Genomic DNA, 20,146 nt, shown 5'->3' with positions numbered 1-20,146 from the left:
ATATATATATATATATATATATATATAAGTTAAAAATCAGCATACTGCAGTGACACATCCACATCAATATTTGCAGTAGCCAAGCTATGGAACCAACCTAAGTGCTCTTCAACAGATGAATGGATAAAGAAAACGTGCTATGTATACACAAGGGAATATTACTCAGACATAAAGAAGAAGTGAATTTATGGCATTTGATGGTAAATGGATGGAACTGGAGATTATCGTGCTAAGTGAAATAAGCCAGTCTCCCCCAAACTAAAGACTGAATGTTCTCTCTGATATGTAGATGCTAACCCACAACAAGAGAGGGTAGGTAGGGGAAGAATAGTAGTTCATTGGATTAGACAAATGGGAATGAAGGGAAGGGAGGGGAGATGGGAATAGGAAAGACAGCACAAAGAATAGGACATAACTTTTTTTTTGTTCATATATGAATACACTACCAGTGTAGCTCCATATTATGTACAACCACAAGAATGGGATCCTAATTGGAATGGGTTGTACTCCATATATGTATAAAATGTCAAAATGGACTCTACTATCATGTATATCTAAAAACAACAAATAAAAGTAAATAATAGGCATACCATAGGATATTTCACTTTATGTATATGTAGAAAGCAGCAATCAAAACTACATAAATAAATGAGTGAAAGGAAGGTCAGTAGAGTAGAGAAAGGAGAATAGAGGGGAGAGGAAGTGGGGAATGGGCACTGAAATGGAGTAAATGAAATTCCATGTATGTATGATTTTGTCAGAATGAACCCAACTATTATGTACAATTATAGTGCTCCAATAAAATATTATAATACTCAAAAAAGGGGGAAGGTACCTCAAGAAAGGAGCTGCCATAAAAGTGTACTTAAGAGACAGTCGCTAGCTGTCACACCTTGAGGTCTTCTGCATGTTCGAGCTAAAATCACATTCTCTCCAGGCTACTCCCTTCCAGGGACTAATTATGGAGGTTCTGACCTGGGACATTTCTGACTGATGTGGGATTCCTTTGCAGGCTGCTTTGCTCTGAGGTGCCCTACTGGCCAAGCCAAGACTTTCTCTCAGGCTCTTCCTTGTCCCCATTCCATCTCTTCTTCATTCTCAGGTATCCGACCTTCATGACAGGCCAAAAGTTCTGGCTACTACTCTTGCTCCCACTGAACCCGAATATCCATCCCCCTCCAAATCTCTTGCATTTAATTCTAGCAAGGTCTCTGCTTTCCAGAAGATTTGAGCAGACACAATAATTCATCAATGTTTGCTGTGTCCAATGAAGGAATCTCCATTGGGATGAGACTAATGAAATACTGGAGGTGAAGAGAGAGAGGTTAGGAAACACTATTGAGCACCTACTGTGTACCAGATGCTTGACTGTGACTCAGTGCAGTAGGGCTAAAAGATGGAGATAATGTATTCTCCATGGAAGACATGTATTAAAATACTCAATAAATAGCAGCTATTTCTACTATTAGGAATTACTTTGCATTAAGGACAGTTATGCATGAGAGATGAATATGCAAAGAGCCAGAAAAGAGAGAAGGTTAGGAGTTTTGGACCAGGGAAGAGGGTCCAAGCAGCAAATTCAGCTAAGAAGGATGCTTTGGGAGCTGCTACTTCTTTTGAAGTTCTAGGCCTTTGGAATCCTTCAGTCCTAGATGGCTTCAGATATTGTAATTTTTCATTTTTTAGGCTCTGTGGTTTCACAGGTCTCTAAACGGTTGATATAATGTCTGATCTCAGGAAGTACGGAAATATTGATTTTGATAAGTTATTCTACTCCAAATTCATATAACTTCCTAGTCTATTTCTCAAATTGATAATCACTTGTTTTAAATACAAGTTATATTTTTCATTTGGATTTGGGGTCCTGAGTGATGGTGGTTTAAAAGGGAAGGTGAGGGCCACTAGAGTTGTGGGGGGAGGCCCTGACTTCCATCCTAAACTTACTCTCACAGCGGGGAACTGGATTCACAGCTTTTCCATCTGCTCAAAATGCAGCCCAATATTCAGCTGATTCTGGGTTTTTCTGAACTGTAATTGGATTAAAGAGATTTTTTACATGTATGACACAATTTTGAAGACATATTGTTTACCTCCTCAGATGATACAGGATATAACTAGAAAAAAGTCTACAGAAAATTATAGAGGATAAAAAGATTAAAAAGGGATAATGAGTAATTAATCTCATCCTGTAGCAATAGTAAATATAAAAAGGAATTATTCTCTAAACCAATTGATTATTCCCAAAGCCATCTCAGCCATCTGTCAGCAGTGACTTATGGAAAGCAGCTCCTGACATCTCTTAGTAAATTAAGCTTACAAATGAAAGCATTCCTAATTCATTGCATGCCAGTACATTTACCACCAACATAATTAGTTATCTCGCAAGAGTGTCATTTTTGAAAGGTCAATAAATTCATCCACATTTTCCCCAGAGCTCCGGGGGTTAATTTTCACTTGTCTATGCATGATATAATTCTACTGTTCTTTAAAAATGCAGCAAACTTATCAAAGAATTAGCAGATTTTTAAAAAATCTTTATTTTTTGTTTGTTTATTTTTATGTGGTGCTGAGGATTGAACCCAGTGCCTCACATGTGCGAGGCAAGTGCATTGCCACTGAGCTACAACCACAGCCATAGCAGTTTTGTTTTTTAAACATAAGATACTATTGCATTTTAGCATTGCTGAGGCATACAATCTGATGGTCTTAAAAAAATAATTAGAAGATATATTATCATACCATTTATAACAAGATATCCATCATAATTAAATCTTTTATTAAATCCTTTGGAGCCAGAAGTGTTTTAAAGTTCAGAACTTTTCAGAATTAAGAGAGATAAGAACCATATATCATACCTACAGCAGGATCTGGAGCTGTTAGGACCATATTGATATTTTTTGCAGCAATGTTCTGAAAATTAAAATAGGTTTCACTATCAAATGGATTCTGATGCTAAGCTTATCAAATAGCAGAAGCAACAATAACATCAAAACTAAAACATTCTGTTTTCAGAAGTTTGGGATTTTGGACTGCAGATAAGGAGTAGTGGAATCAAAGTGAATTTGCATCCTAACTACCCCTTAAAGAATTCTTGAAGGCTGGGGTTGTGGCTTAGCAGTAGAGCACTCGACTAGCATGTGCAAGGCCCTGGGTTCGAGCATCATCACCACATAAAAAATAAAGAAATAAAGGTATTGTGTCAACTACAACTAAAAAAATAAATATTTTTGAAAAAAGAATTGGAAAAGGTTGTCTTTGCACCAAGGAAGCACAGATACCTTTTGAAAAGCAATAAATAAACAAAGAGTCGTGTATGTGTAAGACAGGTGCTTCTACAACCTAACTTAATTGACTCACAAGGAACACTGTAGGCATCCAACATTAGCAACTATCCTTTAAAAATGCTATGATAATTAAAATATTTCATTAGTGGCAACTCTACTGTCTTTCTCATTTTGCTGCAGGTTTTTCTTCAGCAGATAGAATAAGTGATTGTCAATTTGAGAAATTAAATACAGAAATAAAATAAAATACAGACTCTATAACACATGGTCTAAAACAGGTACATTGGAAAAATTATCCTCCTACGATGATCAGCTCATTGAGTTTTAATTGTGCCTCTTATTTGCATGAGAAAAATATAAAATGGAATAGAGAATAAGAAGTAAAGGAGGAAACCAGTTCCTTCCAATTCCTGCCACAGGTTTATTCTACAGAGTATTTCTTTATGAGGTCCTTTCTGTGTGGCTGTAGCTTATTCCACAAAGTATTCCTTTCTGCAAAGACGCCAAACATCCAACTATTTTGCATTATACCTTGAGGGTAGGGAAGAGGGTTCACATAACTTCCTAGTCTGTTTCTCAAATTGATAATCACTTGTTCTATCCCCTGAAGCAAAACCTGTAGCAAAATGAGAAAGCAGAGTTGCCATGAATAAAATGTTTTTATTATCATATCACTTTTAGAGGATAGTTGCTAATGCTGGATGCCTACTGTACTCCTTGTGAGTCAATTAAGTTAGGTTGTAGAAGTACCTGCCCTCCACATACACGACTCTTGTTTGTTTATTGCTTTTCAAAAGGTATCTGTGCTTCCTTGGTGCAAAGACAACGTTTTCTGCTTTCTCTTTGGGATTCAGAAGCATCAGATTCTGTTCCAGGAGCTATTTATAACTCTGGTAGCTAGGTCCCACATACCGCCTTTGTGCTTCCAAGGGAGTTGTAGGAGTATATATTCTGTCACTGCAGATGATCTGTTTTGATCACATTAATAGGAAGATGGCTGACTAGGAGTTGTGATTCCTTTTCAGTTGTTCCCCTATATTTTATGAATTAATTTCTGTTGAGTTTTGATAATTCTTTTATTGACAGACATTTGCACCTCTACACTATCATATGTGTCTCTGCTTATCAGGGGAAACTGGTCAATCACTCAGGGAAACAAATGACTCTATGAATTCACCAGACTGAACTTCTCCCAGAAACAAGCCTGTGTGCTTTATCTGCTGACTTGGTTTTTATAAATCAGCTTCCATGTGGATCAGAGCAAAGAAACAAAGTTTCATGAAGCACTCCACTTTAGTATTCACTTTTAAAGAAATTTAACTTAAACTTCTGGCTTAAATTTTTTTTTCTGGAAGATGAATATTCCAAACTCTTATTTAGATTATTTGTTACTTGCTCTTTTGAGTTCTTCTTTTACTTTGTAGAAAAATATTTTGATGGTTGTTCTAAGAGAAAAATCCATCCCATCGTATAAAGCACCAAGCCACATGTTTAGCAATGGTTTCTAAAAACAAAGGTTGAAACTTGGGAATAAACTTGGAAGTAACAAGGTTTAACTGATGTGATTTGACTTCCTCTTATGGCCTCTATGCAGTGCTAGACCTTCTACATATCTTTTCTCAGTTTATCTTCCCAATATCTTTGGGAAAGAAACATAATTATTTCTATTTAACAAAGGAAGAAACAGAGGCTAAGATGTTAACAGGCATACACTAGCAAATAGCACAGTTAGGAACAAAATCAAGTTTTATCTGAATATGAGATTGTTCTTTCCAGAAATGTATCTTGATTTGCATTAGGTTGGGAGGTCATTTTCTATATTGCATCGAATAGTCATTACCTATGCAGAACTCAAAGGTAGAATTGACAAGGAAATAAAATAGGCTTCACTCTTTTGTAATATCATATATTCCTTTATATAGTAAGAGAAAATTAGGTTCTGCTTAGCATCATCATTATTTAACTGTTTCTCTGTGGAAAAATGTAACTGTTAATAATCTGCAACTAAATATGTTATCAGTCCATTTTATATGATATTTATGCTATATATGTCTTTCTTTTTCCCCCTTGTTCTTCAGATGATCAGCATAAAAATGAGGCTTCTGTTACTGAGAAATTCTAAAAATATTACTCACCTGCGCCTACCATGTTCCACCACACTATAATCTTGGTTACAGCTCTCAAAATGTCAGAACAGAAGATCCTGAACTGAAGATGTGTCATAGTCAAAATCATCTTAAAGACAAATTCAGCACAATGGACTAAGGAAAAAATTCCAACAGTGAGAAAACTTGATGCTGACCTACATCTTTTAAAAATAGCATCCTTTACAAAAACATTAAATTGCATGAGTACTATGATTAAAATTGCTAATCCTTTTCTCTTATCCTGACCTCTGAAGCTGGGCACAAGATGCACCTGGACCCTTGCAAGGTTCCTTACTGCTGTTAGCACTAGTAGAGTCCAGTTCTGCTGGAGATGGATAGTTTTTCACTCCAAGAGGCAGTGAACTCAGAAGGAGTATTCTTTTTGTTTTGGTCAAGCAATCATTCCAACAAACTGAAACAGTCTTGGAGGGAAATTCCGTGAATCTGCTTCCCCTTCACCTTCTCCCTGGTTTCTTGGAATGGACACCCATGTTGGCTCTTTAACCTGTCTAGAATTGAATTGTGGCCACCCAGTTCCTCTTCCCTTCCAGCTGATTCAGGTTTGGCAGTGATCTGAAACATATCCTCAGCTCTTCTGGGAACCAATATATATTTTTAAAATTTTCTGAGTACCTTCACTAGTACTGGGAGTAACTGATGATACAATGAGATACGATACTTTGTGTTGTCAGTTTTCTGTCACTATAACAAATACCTGAGATAATCAACTTATAAAGAGAAAGGCTTATTTTAGCTCATATTTTTTTCTCTATATATTTTTTCTTATAGAAATGAGTTGAGAATGGTAAATTCATAAAAATGTCAGGAACAACATGTATGTAAACAAACATGAAATATGCAGAATAACCTTCCTTTCAAAGAATAAAGATCAATATGGTGATGGGAGCAAACTTTTCCTGCATTTTAGGGGTGCCTGTTAGGAAACAAGCAGCCATGAGAGAAGTACAAGTTGTTTATTGCTTCTGTTTAAAGCTTTCAATGTCCTGCTGGGTTCAATGATTAATCTCTAAAGTTCCAAGAAAAATTGCCTTTTAGCCTGAACATGTATGTGTGTCCAAAATTGCTGACTGCTTTAAAGATGCTGTATTCCAGATTTCCACAAAGAAGGACTGTGTTTCTTACACTTTTGTTTCTGTTACTTCTTTTCCTTAAAGTGACTTCCTTTCCTACTATATCCTAGCAATATGTACCCATAGACCTACTTTCTGTTCTTTGAAGCTAAGCTGAAATGTCATCTATTTCATGATACCTTTTCACATTAGCTGGACAAATGGATGCTTTCCTATTTTCTAGTATCACTGCACATTGAACCACTCCTATCAGATCTAAAGCTTTGTGTTGCAGAAAGTCCTGCATCACCCATTCTGCTCTATAGTGAGACTCTTGAGGGCACTGGATTGCAAAACTGATACTCCTTTTGCTGTAGTTTGTATCTTGGATATCACCCAAGATTCTACATGTTAAAAGTTTGATTCCCAGCTTGGCACTAATGAGAGATGGTAGAACCTTTAGAAGGTAAGGCTTAGCGAAGGTGTTAGGTCATTGGGGTCATGCTCTTGAAGGGGATATTGGAACCTCAACCTCTCCTCTTCCTCTTTCTCTTTGCTTCCCAGATACCATGAGGTGAACAGTTCACTTCACTATGTGTTCTCTGCCATGATATACTGCCTCACTATAGGTCCAAAAGCAATAAGTCCAGCTTATCATGGACTGAAATCATTCGTGAGCCAAAATAAACCTTCCCTCTTTTTAAGCTGATTATCTCAGTTAATTTGCTACACAAATGGAAAGCTGACTAATACACCTTTGGATTTCCCAGCCTGGTATTTCTGCTGAATCAGTGATTGAACTTAGGTGTTCTTAGGGACATGGATTTTTAGTCATTGAAAACCTGGAACCCTCTTTGAAAGCCTATCTTCTAAATATTTCTTTAAAAGCTTTTTAAAAGTATAAAAACCTTTAACATTAACTTTATTCAAACTCAGGGAATGTATTTTTTAACATTACACGTTTTTTATTCTATTGATATCAATCTCATTGGACATATATTTGTATGTGTGGCTTGGAGCATATTTCTAAAAATGAAAGATAATTGATACTATTTTTCAGAATTAGTAAAATTCAGCTAACATAAGGAATAAACATACATGTTAGAATTTTTAAAATAAATTTGATCTCTTTTAATAGAACAGATATCAATGGAGAAAAAAAGATAAAGATTTCTTTCTGCCACTTCACCAGACACACACACACACACACACACATACACACACACTCACATACAGAGGAGGGTAGTTAAAAGTTGACTACTATGGTGGTTTTAAAGATAGGTACACAGAAATGGAGTTTAGTCCCCCTTTACCTGAGTGTGACTGCACTTACTGACTTATTTCTAATGAATAGTATATGATAGGAGTGATGAGTTGTTAGTACAAGATTATATACTATTTTTCTCTCTCTCATCTCAGTCTCACTTTCTCTCTGTCTTTCTCTGTCTTCTTGTTCTTTTTTATAATCACTTTTCTGGAGAAAGGCAAATGCCACATCATATGAGCAGCCCTAGAAAGACCCATGAGGTGAGGACCTGAACCCACATGGCCAACTCTCCATTTCCCTGGAATGTGCTAATGACTAGATGAGTAAGCTTAGAAGCAACTCCTCAACTCCCTTTTGATAACTTCGGTCCCCCAATTCCCAAATGGACTATACTCCTGGATAATCTCTGTCAGAATCAGCCAGGTAAACTACTACAGGATTCCTGGCCCTCAAAAACTGCATAAAATAATAAATGTTGGTTTTCTGAAGCTGATAAATTTTGGGGAAACTGGTTATTCAGCAGTATATAGCTATTACAACTAACAAAGCCTAAAATATTTTATGTCTACCCAGCCACTAGTTTGGTCTTCTTTTCAAGAAACTGATTAGAAATCATAATAACTTCAAGTCTAGAAAGGCTAGACAGCAATTCACAGGGCATCAGTTTGAGATTGCTATCCATATATTTTCTGTGTGGCTAGATGTGTTACCAAATTTTCTACCTGTTCATATATCCCTTACAGAGATAATCACAGAATCTGATAAAAGATTAAGATAAACTACGTTACCAAAGTAAAAGATTTGATTGTTTGCTTGGTGGGTGGTAATGGTCCAATAAATATTGATTGTATTATTAGATTATTATTTTTTGATTCAACAAGAAAAAGAGATCTGCTAGGTAGAAATCCAGTCTCATAGAGCACTAATACATAGTTAGCATTCTGATACCCATTTGCATAACTAATGAAAATATCTCCTTCCCATAAACCTGGAAGCCAGGCCACTTATAGGACAATTGGTAGTCCTGAAAAGTGATGAAGATCCAAAACATTAATTCAAATGGAAGTTTATTCAAGTTTAAAGAAACTAAGAGTGTTTTCTGGAGATCCCAGACCCATTCAATAACTCTGCCAAGCTGATAGAGATGCATTCCATGTGTCATTACACAACTGAGAGGTCACTGAATGAATTGTCCCAAGGGAACACATAGCATACCACCCTGTGGCCATGAGATCTCCTGCTCTGTAGCCTCACAGAGGGCACCTATAATAAACTTTTGCACACATTCATTTTGTTTCTGGATGTACTATCAAAATTATGACTTTGTCAAAACTAATTAATCCTCAAATAATATTTAGTATTTTTTGTTTGTGATGGCAAACCAGAAAGAGAAAGAACAGCTTCAACATGATAATTGATGTCTATCAGATCTGAGGAATACAACACAGACCGATTTTTAATCTTTCTCTTTCTCTGCACTTTTCTACTCTAGGAAAATAAAAAGAGCCATATCAAATTTGATTCTCATGACAGAAGGAATGATATGCTGTGTTGTGTAACTCCAATAGTTTGTAGTTTATAATAACTTTCCTTTCCTCTGTCTAGCTTTTAAAATTTCAAAGATCAGTTATTTAGAAATAGGACTGGAGTTCACTCAGGTCATATGGTTCAGAACTATACCCTAAGGCAAAGTAAATCAGAGTTTCTGTTAAAATAAAATAGTGTACTTGGTACTCGTCACTTGGTTAAGCAGAAAATTAACTCTCATTTTCTGTTAAGAACATAAGTGTTTCAGGTAGCAATTTAAGAACAATAGAGTAAAAAATATTCCCATGAAGAAAATAAATAGCTATTCAAAATCATAGGTATATGACAAAATAAAAATAATTTCTCACTATCATCTTATTTCTGCTTGACGTGGGAGAGGGAGAAGGAGGGTTGAGAGGATTGTCTAACAACATAAAGCAATCACAAGAAAGTGAATATTAATAGGGACACTGTGGCTTTGGGGTATAGCAGACATCAATTTGGAGCCTCTAATTATCACAGCTCTAGGAATTAGTCGAGTTAGTCATCTCAACTCACAGTTATCTGCAAGATCACTGCTTGGTATTTTATACTCATTCAAGCAAGAGTAAATAAGATGACATCCTGCAAATGATAGTCAGCCTGATCTGACCCACTCGTCCACAAACTACTGCTCTTCTGGACTTGAAAGAGCACTTCTGGCAGAACTAGCCCTCAGAACTGTCCCTACCAAATCAAAGAAAAGTTATTACTATAGTTTCTTCTACCCTATCTTGGTAGGGTAGAAGAAACCTTTTCTTTGAGGCTTCTGGAAATTTCACCCCTTCCTTGAAGCTTTATCTGACTAATCAGTTAACACTGACCTCTCTCTTTTTTGAGCATCAAGTTTAATTATCTATTTGTCCACTGTTTTATTGTTTTTGTGTCTTTCTTCATTGGGTAAAAATATACAAAGAGTCTATTAATGTTTTACAAGTTTGTATATGTAGTACTTTTGACTTACCCTTTTTTTTTTTCATTTTTTACTATTGGGGATGAACCAGGGGCACTTTATCATGGAGCTCTATCCTAGTCTTTTTCATTTTTTATTTTGAGACAGGGTCTTGCTAAGTTGCTAAGGGTCTTACTAAGTTGGCCAGGCTAGCCTTGAACTTTCGGTCCTCCTGCTTTGGCCTCCTGAGTCACTGGGATTACAGGTGTGTACCACTGTGCCAGGTGTGAATTAACTTTTTTAACGCTAATTTGGTATTGTAGAAAATGACCATGTTCCTCTAAGATACAATATTCTAAATTGTAGAATCATGCTTTACTATTGCCTATGCACTGAAGTAGAATTTGAAACCTTATGGAAAACAATATAATATCACTTCAGAGTTCATATCAGAAAAATGGGGGAGATGAATCAGGAAGATGAAAGCTGTGTACAGATTGACTGATTCCTTGGAAGATAGATTGAGGTGGGTTGGTTCTACAGTGGCAATGGATTTCAATGTTTAAGCCTAGATTATCAGCAAAGGAAGATAAATGGCATGTCATAGATGGAGCAGATACTCAAGATGGTAGCTAACCTGGTTACTAATACATGTAAAACATCAATCATTTTCCAGTATCCCACCAATATTAAGTTATAAGATGAAGAAAGAGACAATTCATAAGAGCAACCAAGATATAAAATATTTATGGATTGATTTAACAAGAAATGTTTTGAAACTGTGTCAAGTATCATAAAAATTTTAATGAGACATAAAAGGAAGCTTGAATAAATGGAGAAATATTCACGTTCCTGCAAGGGAAGGAAAAATAGCATAGATATGAAAATTTTCTCAAAATTACTTGACAAATTTAATGAAAATCCAATAAAAATACAATGAAAAATTCCCTTAGAATAAGGAAAAAATAATTACTAAACTTGTGTAAAACTGACAAAACAGAAGGCAAATATTTTTAGAAAATAAGAGTGATGGGGAAAACTTGTACCTTCCCATTTCAAACATATCTAAGAATTCAAAAATTAAACTAATATATTACTGATACTGGAATAAACATCATTGCAATGGAACAGACTAGTAAACCTTGAGTGGATGAAGAATGAATTGTTCAATAAATAGTAGTGGAATAATTAGCTATTTGGAAAACAAATCAATAGGACTTCAATTTGGATGGTTTTGGATCCTTTATAAATCTATCTAGAGCTCAGAAGAACACCAATATTTTTTTGTTTATTGCTCTTGAGTATATCAGCACTTTTTTTTGAGTAATCAACTGCATTTATTATGAACATGTAGCCAGCTTGGTAAAACATTCCACTGAAGATTTTCTCATTTTTCTCTGGCTCACTGCCTTACCCTCATCTGAGATCATACACCCCTAACAGAATATTAATATAAATATAAGCTTTTATCTCAGGCTCTATTTTCAAAGGAAATTGGGGAAAAATAGGAAGAATACTACTTCTGGTCAGCACTTCTTTTTATGATGTATTTCACTCTTCTAGAATACAGAAAGCTAGATATTCCTTGTTCCATGTAACTTCTCTTATTTTTTTAATTCAAAGTTCCATCTATTCGTCTGGTGACAACAAACTACATATAAACAACGTATGACACTCCCTTTCTAGAACTTCGCTTATGTACTTCATCTTTTGATTTTAGCAGTTAATTATTATGTCATGGGCTGGGGATGTGGCTCAAGCGGTAGCGCACTCGCCTGGCATGTGTGCGGCCTGGGTTCGATCCTCAACTCCACATACAAACAAAGATGCTGTGTCCGCCGAAAACTAAAAAATAAATATTAAAAATTCTCTCTCTCTCTCTCTCTCTCTTTTAAAAAAAATTATTTTGTCACCATTTAATTGTCACCCACTTCTGTCCATAATTTCTTTCGTATGTTCTTCACATATCATACCGAGCTTTGGACACCTATTTGTTTTTCTGAAACAAACCTTAAAATAATTCTAATAAAAAAAATTGGAAATCTCTGGGCCTTTGTTCTTCCACAGCTGAACTTGGGAGAGTTCAATTATTTCGAAAAATCAAAGTTATCTAACACCAGAATTGTTTTTGTGCATCATGATTCAACTTGGAATTGTATATGTATAATATGTTCAATGTGGAGTCACACATATCTTAAATAAGAAATGTTAAAATCAAGGTTACTTGATTTCAGTGTCATTCTCTTTATGATCTCAATAAATCAACTACCACTTTGTCAGTCAGTTTCTTCATTTTGAATATTAGGAAAATTACTATTTGTCTAATATTCTTCTCGAGGATTTTATAAAGAATAAATAAAAATAATGTATATTAAAGAACTTAAATACTCCAAGACACCATTTAAGTACTATTTGGCATTTTCTGTTATTGCTCCTTTCTTTTCTGTTCATAGACACTCAAGTACTAAGCTAGCAAGAAGGAAGAGTCACTAGGCTTTGTGGTACCTTGGCTCAGGGAAGTCACATCAGCTGCCAGGAGTTTTGTGGGGCTGCAGCAGTGGTCAGGAAGAACAAATGACGTGGTTGCCAGGTAGGCAACCCAAGTCCTGAGCATGAGCAGATTTTGCTATGAGCCTCTGTCCCCTATCCCCCTACTGTAATCCCCCAACCGTTGCTTTGTTGATCTTCTCATGAACCTTGCAAGCCCTATCAGTAGTTTCAAAGTGGCTTCTTCTTGTCTGTAAGTTACCCCAAAGTCATGCTCATGTGCATTCGAAGGGCTCTGTCCACTCCTTGCCCAGTCAGAGGTGGTAAGTTCCTCTACCAGGATTCCTTACTCTCTGCAGACACTGAAGAGTACTTCAGGTGGGCATGGTCTCCTCTGAGAGGACAATGTCCTCGTGATTTAATTCAGCAGCCTTTCCTGAGGCCTGGCATTCCCCTTTGTAAGGCGCTGGGAAGAAACCTGGCCAGGATTGTATGGATTCTAAGGCTTAGGCCCAACTTAGGGCTTCTCTCCAACTGGGCCAAATTTGCAGCCTTAAGACCCTTCTTTCCTATTTCCCACACCCCTACTTTCTACCTCCTCCCTCAACAACCGCACATCAGAGATTGTTCCAAGGAACAAATGGGATCTCAAATAAGCTTTTTAGAAAATATCTTTGTTTGGCCGCTCTGAAGTTCAAGAATTATTTTCCCTTTTATTTTATTTCTTTTTTTTTAAATTTATTTTTGTTACCTGGGATTGAGCTCAGGGGCACTCAACCACTGAGCCACATCCCCAGCCCTATTTTTGTATTTCATTTAGGGACCAGGTCTCACTGAGTTGCTCAGCATCTCGCTTTTCACTGAGGCTGGCTTTGAACTCTCAATTCTCCTGCCTCAACCTCCTGAGCCACTGGGATTACAGGCGTGTGCCCCCACTCCCAGCTCTTCCCTTTTATTTTTGATGAACACTTGTAATGAAACTAAAGGTCATAATGAAACTATAAGAATGAAAATACCTGTCTTCTAAGCCTAAGAGGGCATTTCATTCTTTCACACGATGCCATTTTGGCTCTGATATTTCACCTGAAAGAAGAGACATTTTTCATGATAAATCCTATATAAACTTTAGCAGTTAATGATATTTTCCCCATAGAGAAGTACTAAGACCTACCAGTATTTCTTCTTCTTCTTTTTTTTTTTTTTTAGTAAAAGTCATAAAATAAACTATTGTAACATTTACATAATGAAAGGCCTATGGAATCCAGGGAGGCCTGGATGCCAAACCCAAGGAAACAGTGGTGGAGGAGGGATGGGAGGTTGAGGTGAAGAACTAGAAGTGCCAGCCCAAGAAATCACAAGGATCCCAGAGAGGGAGAGTGATAATAGAGGCCCAGCTGTGCTATAGATCTGGCCTTTTCTTCCCTTGCTATTAAGGAAGATGGATTGCAAGATACACCTGTTTGCAAAATAACTTTTAGATAAAAACTATACATATACACCCATTTTAATTTTGGAAGTTTTCATGGCTATACTCAGTCAAGTGACTCCTGAACCCTAAATGAGTATTTAAAGAACACCATTCTTCACTGAAGTTATAATGATCTCCTGTTCCGTTTTACCAATAAACAGGAAAATTCCATGTATGTTTACATATAGCATAGCACATAATGAACTTTATCTTTAGCACCAGAATTCTACCTTTGTTTTGGGTTATAATCACCTCACATACTGTAAGTCCATTTATCACTCACTATGTAGAAAGAAAAATGGAAAAACCTAATGGGTGTGTGCGTGTGTGTGTGTGTGTGTGTGTGTGAGAGAGAGAGAGAGAGAGAGAGAATCTGAAGTTTGATTGAAGGGTCTAGTTTTAACCACTTTCAGAACTTTCAAATCATCATTTGGAATTTAATCTATGATATTTGTTGCAGAAAAGTAAGCAAAGTAAAATAATCAAGGCAGCCCTTGAGGATGTGTTGAAAGTCTTGGATTCAGAAGGAGGAGAAGGGAAATGATGGCACGTTATGTCTGTCCTGAGTCACCTCCTGGGGTTTTGGTTGAGTGGTTGAAACCCTTTTAATCTGTTCTCTGACACAGCAAACAGATGTACTGCCAGTCAAAAAAGACCACAAATGGCTTGTATTCCATTTTTCATAAAAGCTTGGAATAGTCAGCTCTTCCTGCTGAGACAGGACTTTTCATCTGGGTAAAAATATACCGAGATTCTTGAAAAGAAACTTTCTCACTCAGAAGGCTTCATTGTCTGGACAGCACAGAGAAGGCCACAGAGCACCAGCAGCTTGAAAAATGTCACAGTTCCTGCTGTAGTTCATCTTTGAGCATCGGACTGAGGGACCCTTTCTAATCTTATTCGCTACCATTTCCTTTTTTCTTTTCTTTTTTTTTTTTTTTTGAAAAAAATCAAAGATACATGTTTTCTTTAATTAAGCTTAATTAAGCAGTAAGGTGATACAAATCAAATGCATTTCTAGGCATCAATACCCCCCCCCAAATTTTTTTTAAATAGTTTAAGAGATCAAAATAACAGGTTGACCTCAATTTTAATTCCACAAAGCCTCATTGTATTCATACAAGGGAAATGACATGATTTTAGAGCACATCTGTGAGAAAATAAGGAAAACCACATATTTGCCTTCTTTCATATTAAAAGAAATCTTAGTTTCATAAATGGACTTAGGGGAGATTTTTCTTGAAGGAGCAAAAATATTTAGCTTTGGGTGTTGCATGAGTATTCATTTAATGAATATAAATTTATTTAACTTATCAATAAAATTTTAAAGACTTTTGTCAGGTAAATGTTTTAAGCAAGAAGTGACACTGTTCTTCTCTCTCCCTATAAAGAATAAATAAACTGTGTACTTACTCATTCTAATAATCACCAGCAGGAAACAAATGAGATACTCCCAGAGGGATAAACTTTGTAGGTAGGATGGGCAGAGAAAACGTTTCTGAGGCCATGGTATTCAAGATAAGACTTAAAGAATGGGGAGAAGCCATCCCAGGAAGGGGTTTTTAAAATGACCTTCCTGGAGAGAAATTCTCATGATATGAAGTTAATCATGCAATTCTCAAATTCTTGAAGAAGTCAAAAGGAAATGAATTCTGATTTTAATTTTCTTTATTTTTTTCTTCCTTTCTGCAATTTAGTGTTTGGGTACAGGGCATCCTAGGCTCAGGCCTCAATTTTCTGTTTTGCTGTATATTTTGGGAGATGTTCTAAACTTTATTTTCTAAAATTATCTCCAGTATTCGTCTTCCCACACAATCCCCTATGTCAACTCCTTCCTCTGTCCCTCCCTCCCTCCCTCCCTTCTTTTCTTCTTTCTTTCCTTGTTTGTTCATGTTTGGTCTTTGCCCCTCGTGGCCTGATTATGTGAATTTAATGGTAGGTGGGCTAGGAACTGGTTGATCAGTACTAGAAAGAAGGAGAGTGAGATCTGGCCAGGCTCTCATCAAAGGAGAATCTGTAGATGTTTTTTTCCCCTTTTGTGCTGTTAGGATTTCTGAAAGAAGAATCTTCCTGTCTGCCTGAAGGATGTACTGTCAAAGCTCTGGGAGTTTAATAGGAGAAGAGAGCTGGAGACCTTTTTATTTACTGCATAAACTTTTACTGAATCCTTCAACTGTGTCTGATATTGCCCCAGAACAGAGACCTCTTTTACTCTTTTCAGAAACACATCTGTTTTCAACCTGGGTTGACAAAGAGGCCATTGATCAGCTGGGTGGAGTAGAAGAGGGGATCTGGGGGTCTAATTGCTTCTTGCTCAGGCTCCTAGCAGATTATTTCACTTTACCCTATACCCTCCTCTTCTGGTGACTACTAGTGCCACTGATTCCTCAGCCGTCTCATGAGACAAGCTAGTGACTTTCTGTTTGTCACTGCAGGCCAAGAATTCAATGTCTCAAGTCTTCTTTCAGCTACCACTTGCCCATCTGCTTTTCAGTTCCTAAATTTTGTTACTATACCCTTGCCCATTTAAATAATCTCATTCCAGTCTTTTTTTAATGAGGTTTAGAAACAAGCAGAATTCAATGGATGTATAAATCTGTTGTCTTTATCCAGAAATTCCTTACATGCTTTAAAAATTTATATTTGTCATGCATCTTTTTTTAATATTTATTTTTTTAGGTGTAGATGGACACAACACAATACCTTTATTTTTATGTGGTGCTGAGGATTGAACCTGGGTCCCGCCTGTACTAGGCGAGCCCTCTACCGATGAGCCACAATCCCAGCCCTGTCATGCATCTTATATGCTAAAATGTTACTTGATTCACTGACAATAGAAATTCTAATTTTTATTTCTCTTAATCTCTACATAGTGATCAACACTATTGACTACTCTCTACTTCTTGAAATATTCTCTTCTTCAACTTCTGGACACTATATCTTCTGGGCTTTCCTTACATCTTTCTGCCCAATTCTGACTCTCTTCCTGGCTCTTTATTCTCCTCCCACCACCCAAATTTCAAGTTTCTTATGACATAGTGTTATATTCTCTCCTCACTGTACTTTTTATTTTCTCTCTTGATAATATTATTCAAGTTCTTTGCTCAAGTATTGGCAATTCATAAATTCATATCTCCAAGTCTAGAACTCACCTATGAGATCTAGATTTCTGTAGCCACAGGTTTATTTGACTCTCCTCAGATGTCTCTAAGGGAATTTAGACTCAATATGTCTAAAAGAGAACTAATGATCTTACCTCCTCATACCTGGTCCACTCTCAGTAATCCCAGGGTAGAGTCATGACTCTGGTACACAAGCTAAAAACTAGGATGCCTCCTAGACACATATTTCTCTCATCCTCCAGCTTCAGTCCTTCTCCAAGTTCTGTTTTGTCAAATATGTGTGCAATTTGCTCTCTGTTCCCCATATCTTCTTCTAGAATCTCCAAATGACATCTTTCACCTGGACTAGTGAACTAACCTCCTTACTCATCTACATGATTGTATCCTCCAATATACTCACCCCAATCCTAAACCAATTCTTCTATGGTCTTTTTGAAAGATTTCATGAGTTTTCATCTCTCTGCTTAAAATATTCACTATTTTTGTTTTGTTTTTGTTTTTCGCATCCAGGATAAAGGCTTAAATCCTTAGCTTTGTTAACATCATGAAAGGTGTGTCCCCTTCCCACTCCAGTTTCACCTCACCTGGAGCCAGCCTTTGGCTTTCTTTAATTCAGTCTTTTGTCCATTTTCATTTGCTTGAGTGCCCTGTATACAGAGTCTCGGCACATGCTATTCCATATCTAGTTCTCCTTTGTCTAGCTATACTATTTCCTTTATCTCTGCATCCACACGTGCCATGCTTTCAGCATGAATTGGGTGTCCCATCTTGTGCTCCTCTCTGCTACACGATCATGTAATTATTTATCTACACATATGTGTCCCCACCAGACTAAGAGCTGCCTAAATAACTTTTTGTATTTTTGTATCCTCAGCACAAAGCAGAGTCTCTGGCACAGAGTTTGTTTATAATTATACAATAGTAAATAGATTATTTAATATCAAGAAAATTAAGTCCCTAATGATCAAAAAAAAAAAAGAAAAAAAAAGAAATCTATCTTTCATGACATGCTAAGAAATAGGTATGATTTTTCAAGAAAAATATTTTTCAAAGAAAATATTTTTATAGAAAACAAACACCAGCATTTCCTTACTTTCTTTGTTTTTCCCATTGCCTTCAGGATGGAGAGATTCAGGTCTTCCAGTGCTGCTAGCACGTTCTCATACTCGCCCAAGTGCTGAGAAAAATATTCTGAAAAGTGAAAATATTGAAATACATTCAGGTTTGAGTTCAGGTGATGATAAAACAAAAAAATCAACAGATAATTTTCTTCACAAACTAGTAAAACAAAACGTTGGCTCTAAAGGAAAACTGGAAGGTTTTCAAATGAGACTAAGGGATTGATATACTAAATTCATTTTTAAAAAAGGAGAAGATAAATACAACTGGATGGTTACCATTTTCTGTGAAGCAATGTTCCTTCCTATAAAAATAGGAAAAAATGAATCTGGATTTATTGACAGGGTTGTTTTAATAAAAAAAATGTTCTCAACAGTATATTATTATAGATTTCACTGGGATAGTTAATTTTAGAACAAAGTTAAGCTATATTTTATTCTTTCTTCTGGGAAACCTTCAAGGAAGCTAAGCTCTCTTCAAGGCAAAGAATCAATGATGCCTCAAAACCTGAGGGAGGCCTCCTCTGGCACTGTTTTGAAACTGCTCCTGGCACCCTGTGAATTTTTTTTTCCAAACAATCTTTTTCAAAGAGCAGAGTCATGTTTATGACATTTTTCAGTTACTAGGAATAAAAAGTGTGTTGGATATTGTGATTAAAATGAAAAGAAAGGAACACAGATTAAATATAAAGATAAATGCAGAACGAAATATTTATTTTTGGAAATCTATACATTTCTAAAATGAGAGATCTAAACCTAACAGAAAACTACATATTGAAAAAATCCTGGTTATTCCAGCTAATAGAAAATCAATAACCCTCGACAGCTCATCTTTGGATAGAAGTGTAGTTTATTGTTTCTCTTTATTTATTTATTTTGGTACTAGGGACTAAATCCAGGGGCACTTGATCACTAAGCCACATCCCCAGCCCTTTTTTATTTTTTATTTTAAGACAAGATTGTTGAGGCTGGCTAAGTTGAGATCTAAGTAGCTGCAATTAGCTTTGAACTTGAGATCCTCCTGCCTCAGCCTCCTGCACTGCTGGGATCACAGGAGTGCACTACTGTGCCTGGCTTTATTGTCTCCCTCTAATGTGTGGTAAGTACTTATGAAATTAAACTGAAAGGATAAAAAAGAAACCTTTAAGCCACCTGAGATCACAGGGATACACTTCAGTATGTTTGATAGAAACTTCCTTGATTAATCTATTTAATGCTCCAAATGGAATTATTTGTTGACACTGATATTAATAATAAATAGTGCCTTTGACAAATTTACTAGTCAATGTGAAGACTTCTCTGAAAAGAATGAAAACACAGATAAGCAATGAATAAATTCTAGATTAAAGTTGTCAAAATATAGTCTGTGCACACATAGATTAAAAGCCAATGGTAGATTTTTGCTGAAAGCAAAATGCATTATTTTTTTAATATTTATTTTTTAGTTGTAGTTGGACACAATATCTTTATTTCATTTTTATGTAGTGCTGAGGTTCGAACTCAGTGCCTTATGTGTGCTAGACGAGCAGTGTACCACTGAGCCACAACCCCAAGCCTACAAAATGCATTCTTGATTATAAAATACTTAAAAACCATATTGATGCATTTCTTAAAAAGATTCTTTTTTAGAAAGGGTAAAGTTGGATTCTAAATAAGAAAATACTCCTCAAATGCCTGCTTCAAATAGCATTTTAATTCCTGGTTATGGTGTTGACTTTCTGATAG

At 36.2% G+C, this 20,146-nt stretch overlaps 1 protein-coding gene across 1 annotated transcript in view; it reads right to left on the bottom strand.

Annotated features, from left to right (window-relative positions):
• Necab1 (N-terminal EF-hand calcium binding protein 1) overlaps nucleotides 1–20,146 on the bottom strand; it is a 146,588-nt gene that overhangs the window by 54,700 nt on the left and 71,742 nt on the right. Inside the window, exon 5 of the mRNA XM_015485766.2 lies at nucleotides 18,397–18,494. Within this exon, the coding sequence (XP_015341252.1) occupies nucleotides 18,397–18,494 (98 nt within the window). The remainder of the gene's footprint in view (nucleotides 1–18,396; nucleotides 18,495–20,146) is intronic.

Source organism: Marmota marmota, unplaced genomic scaffold (genome assembly GCF_001458135.2).
Source record: "Marmota marmota marmota unplaced genomic scaffold, marMar, whole genome shotgun sequence".
NCBI lineage: Eukaryota > Metazoa > Chordata > Mammalia > Rodentia > Sciuridae > Marmota > Marmota marmota.
This window is presented reverse-complemented; position numbering and strand designations above follow the sequence as displayed.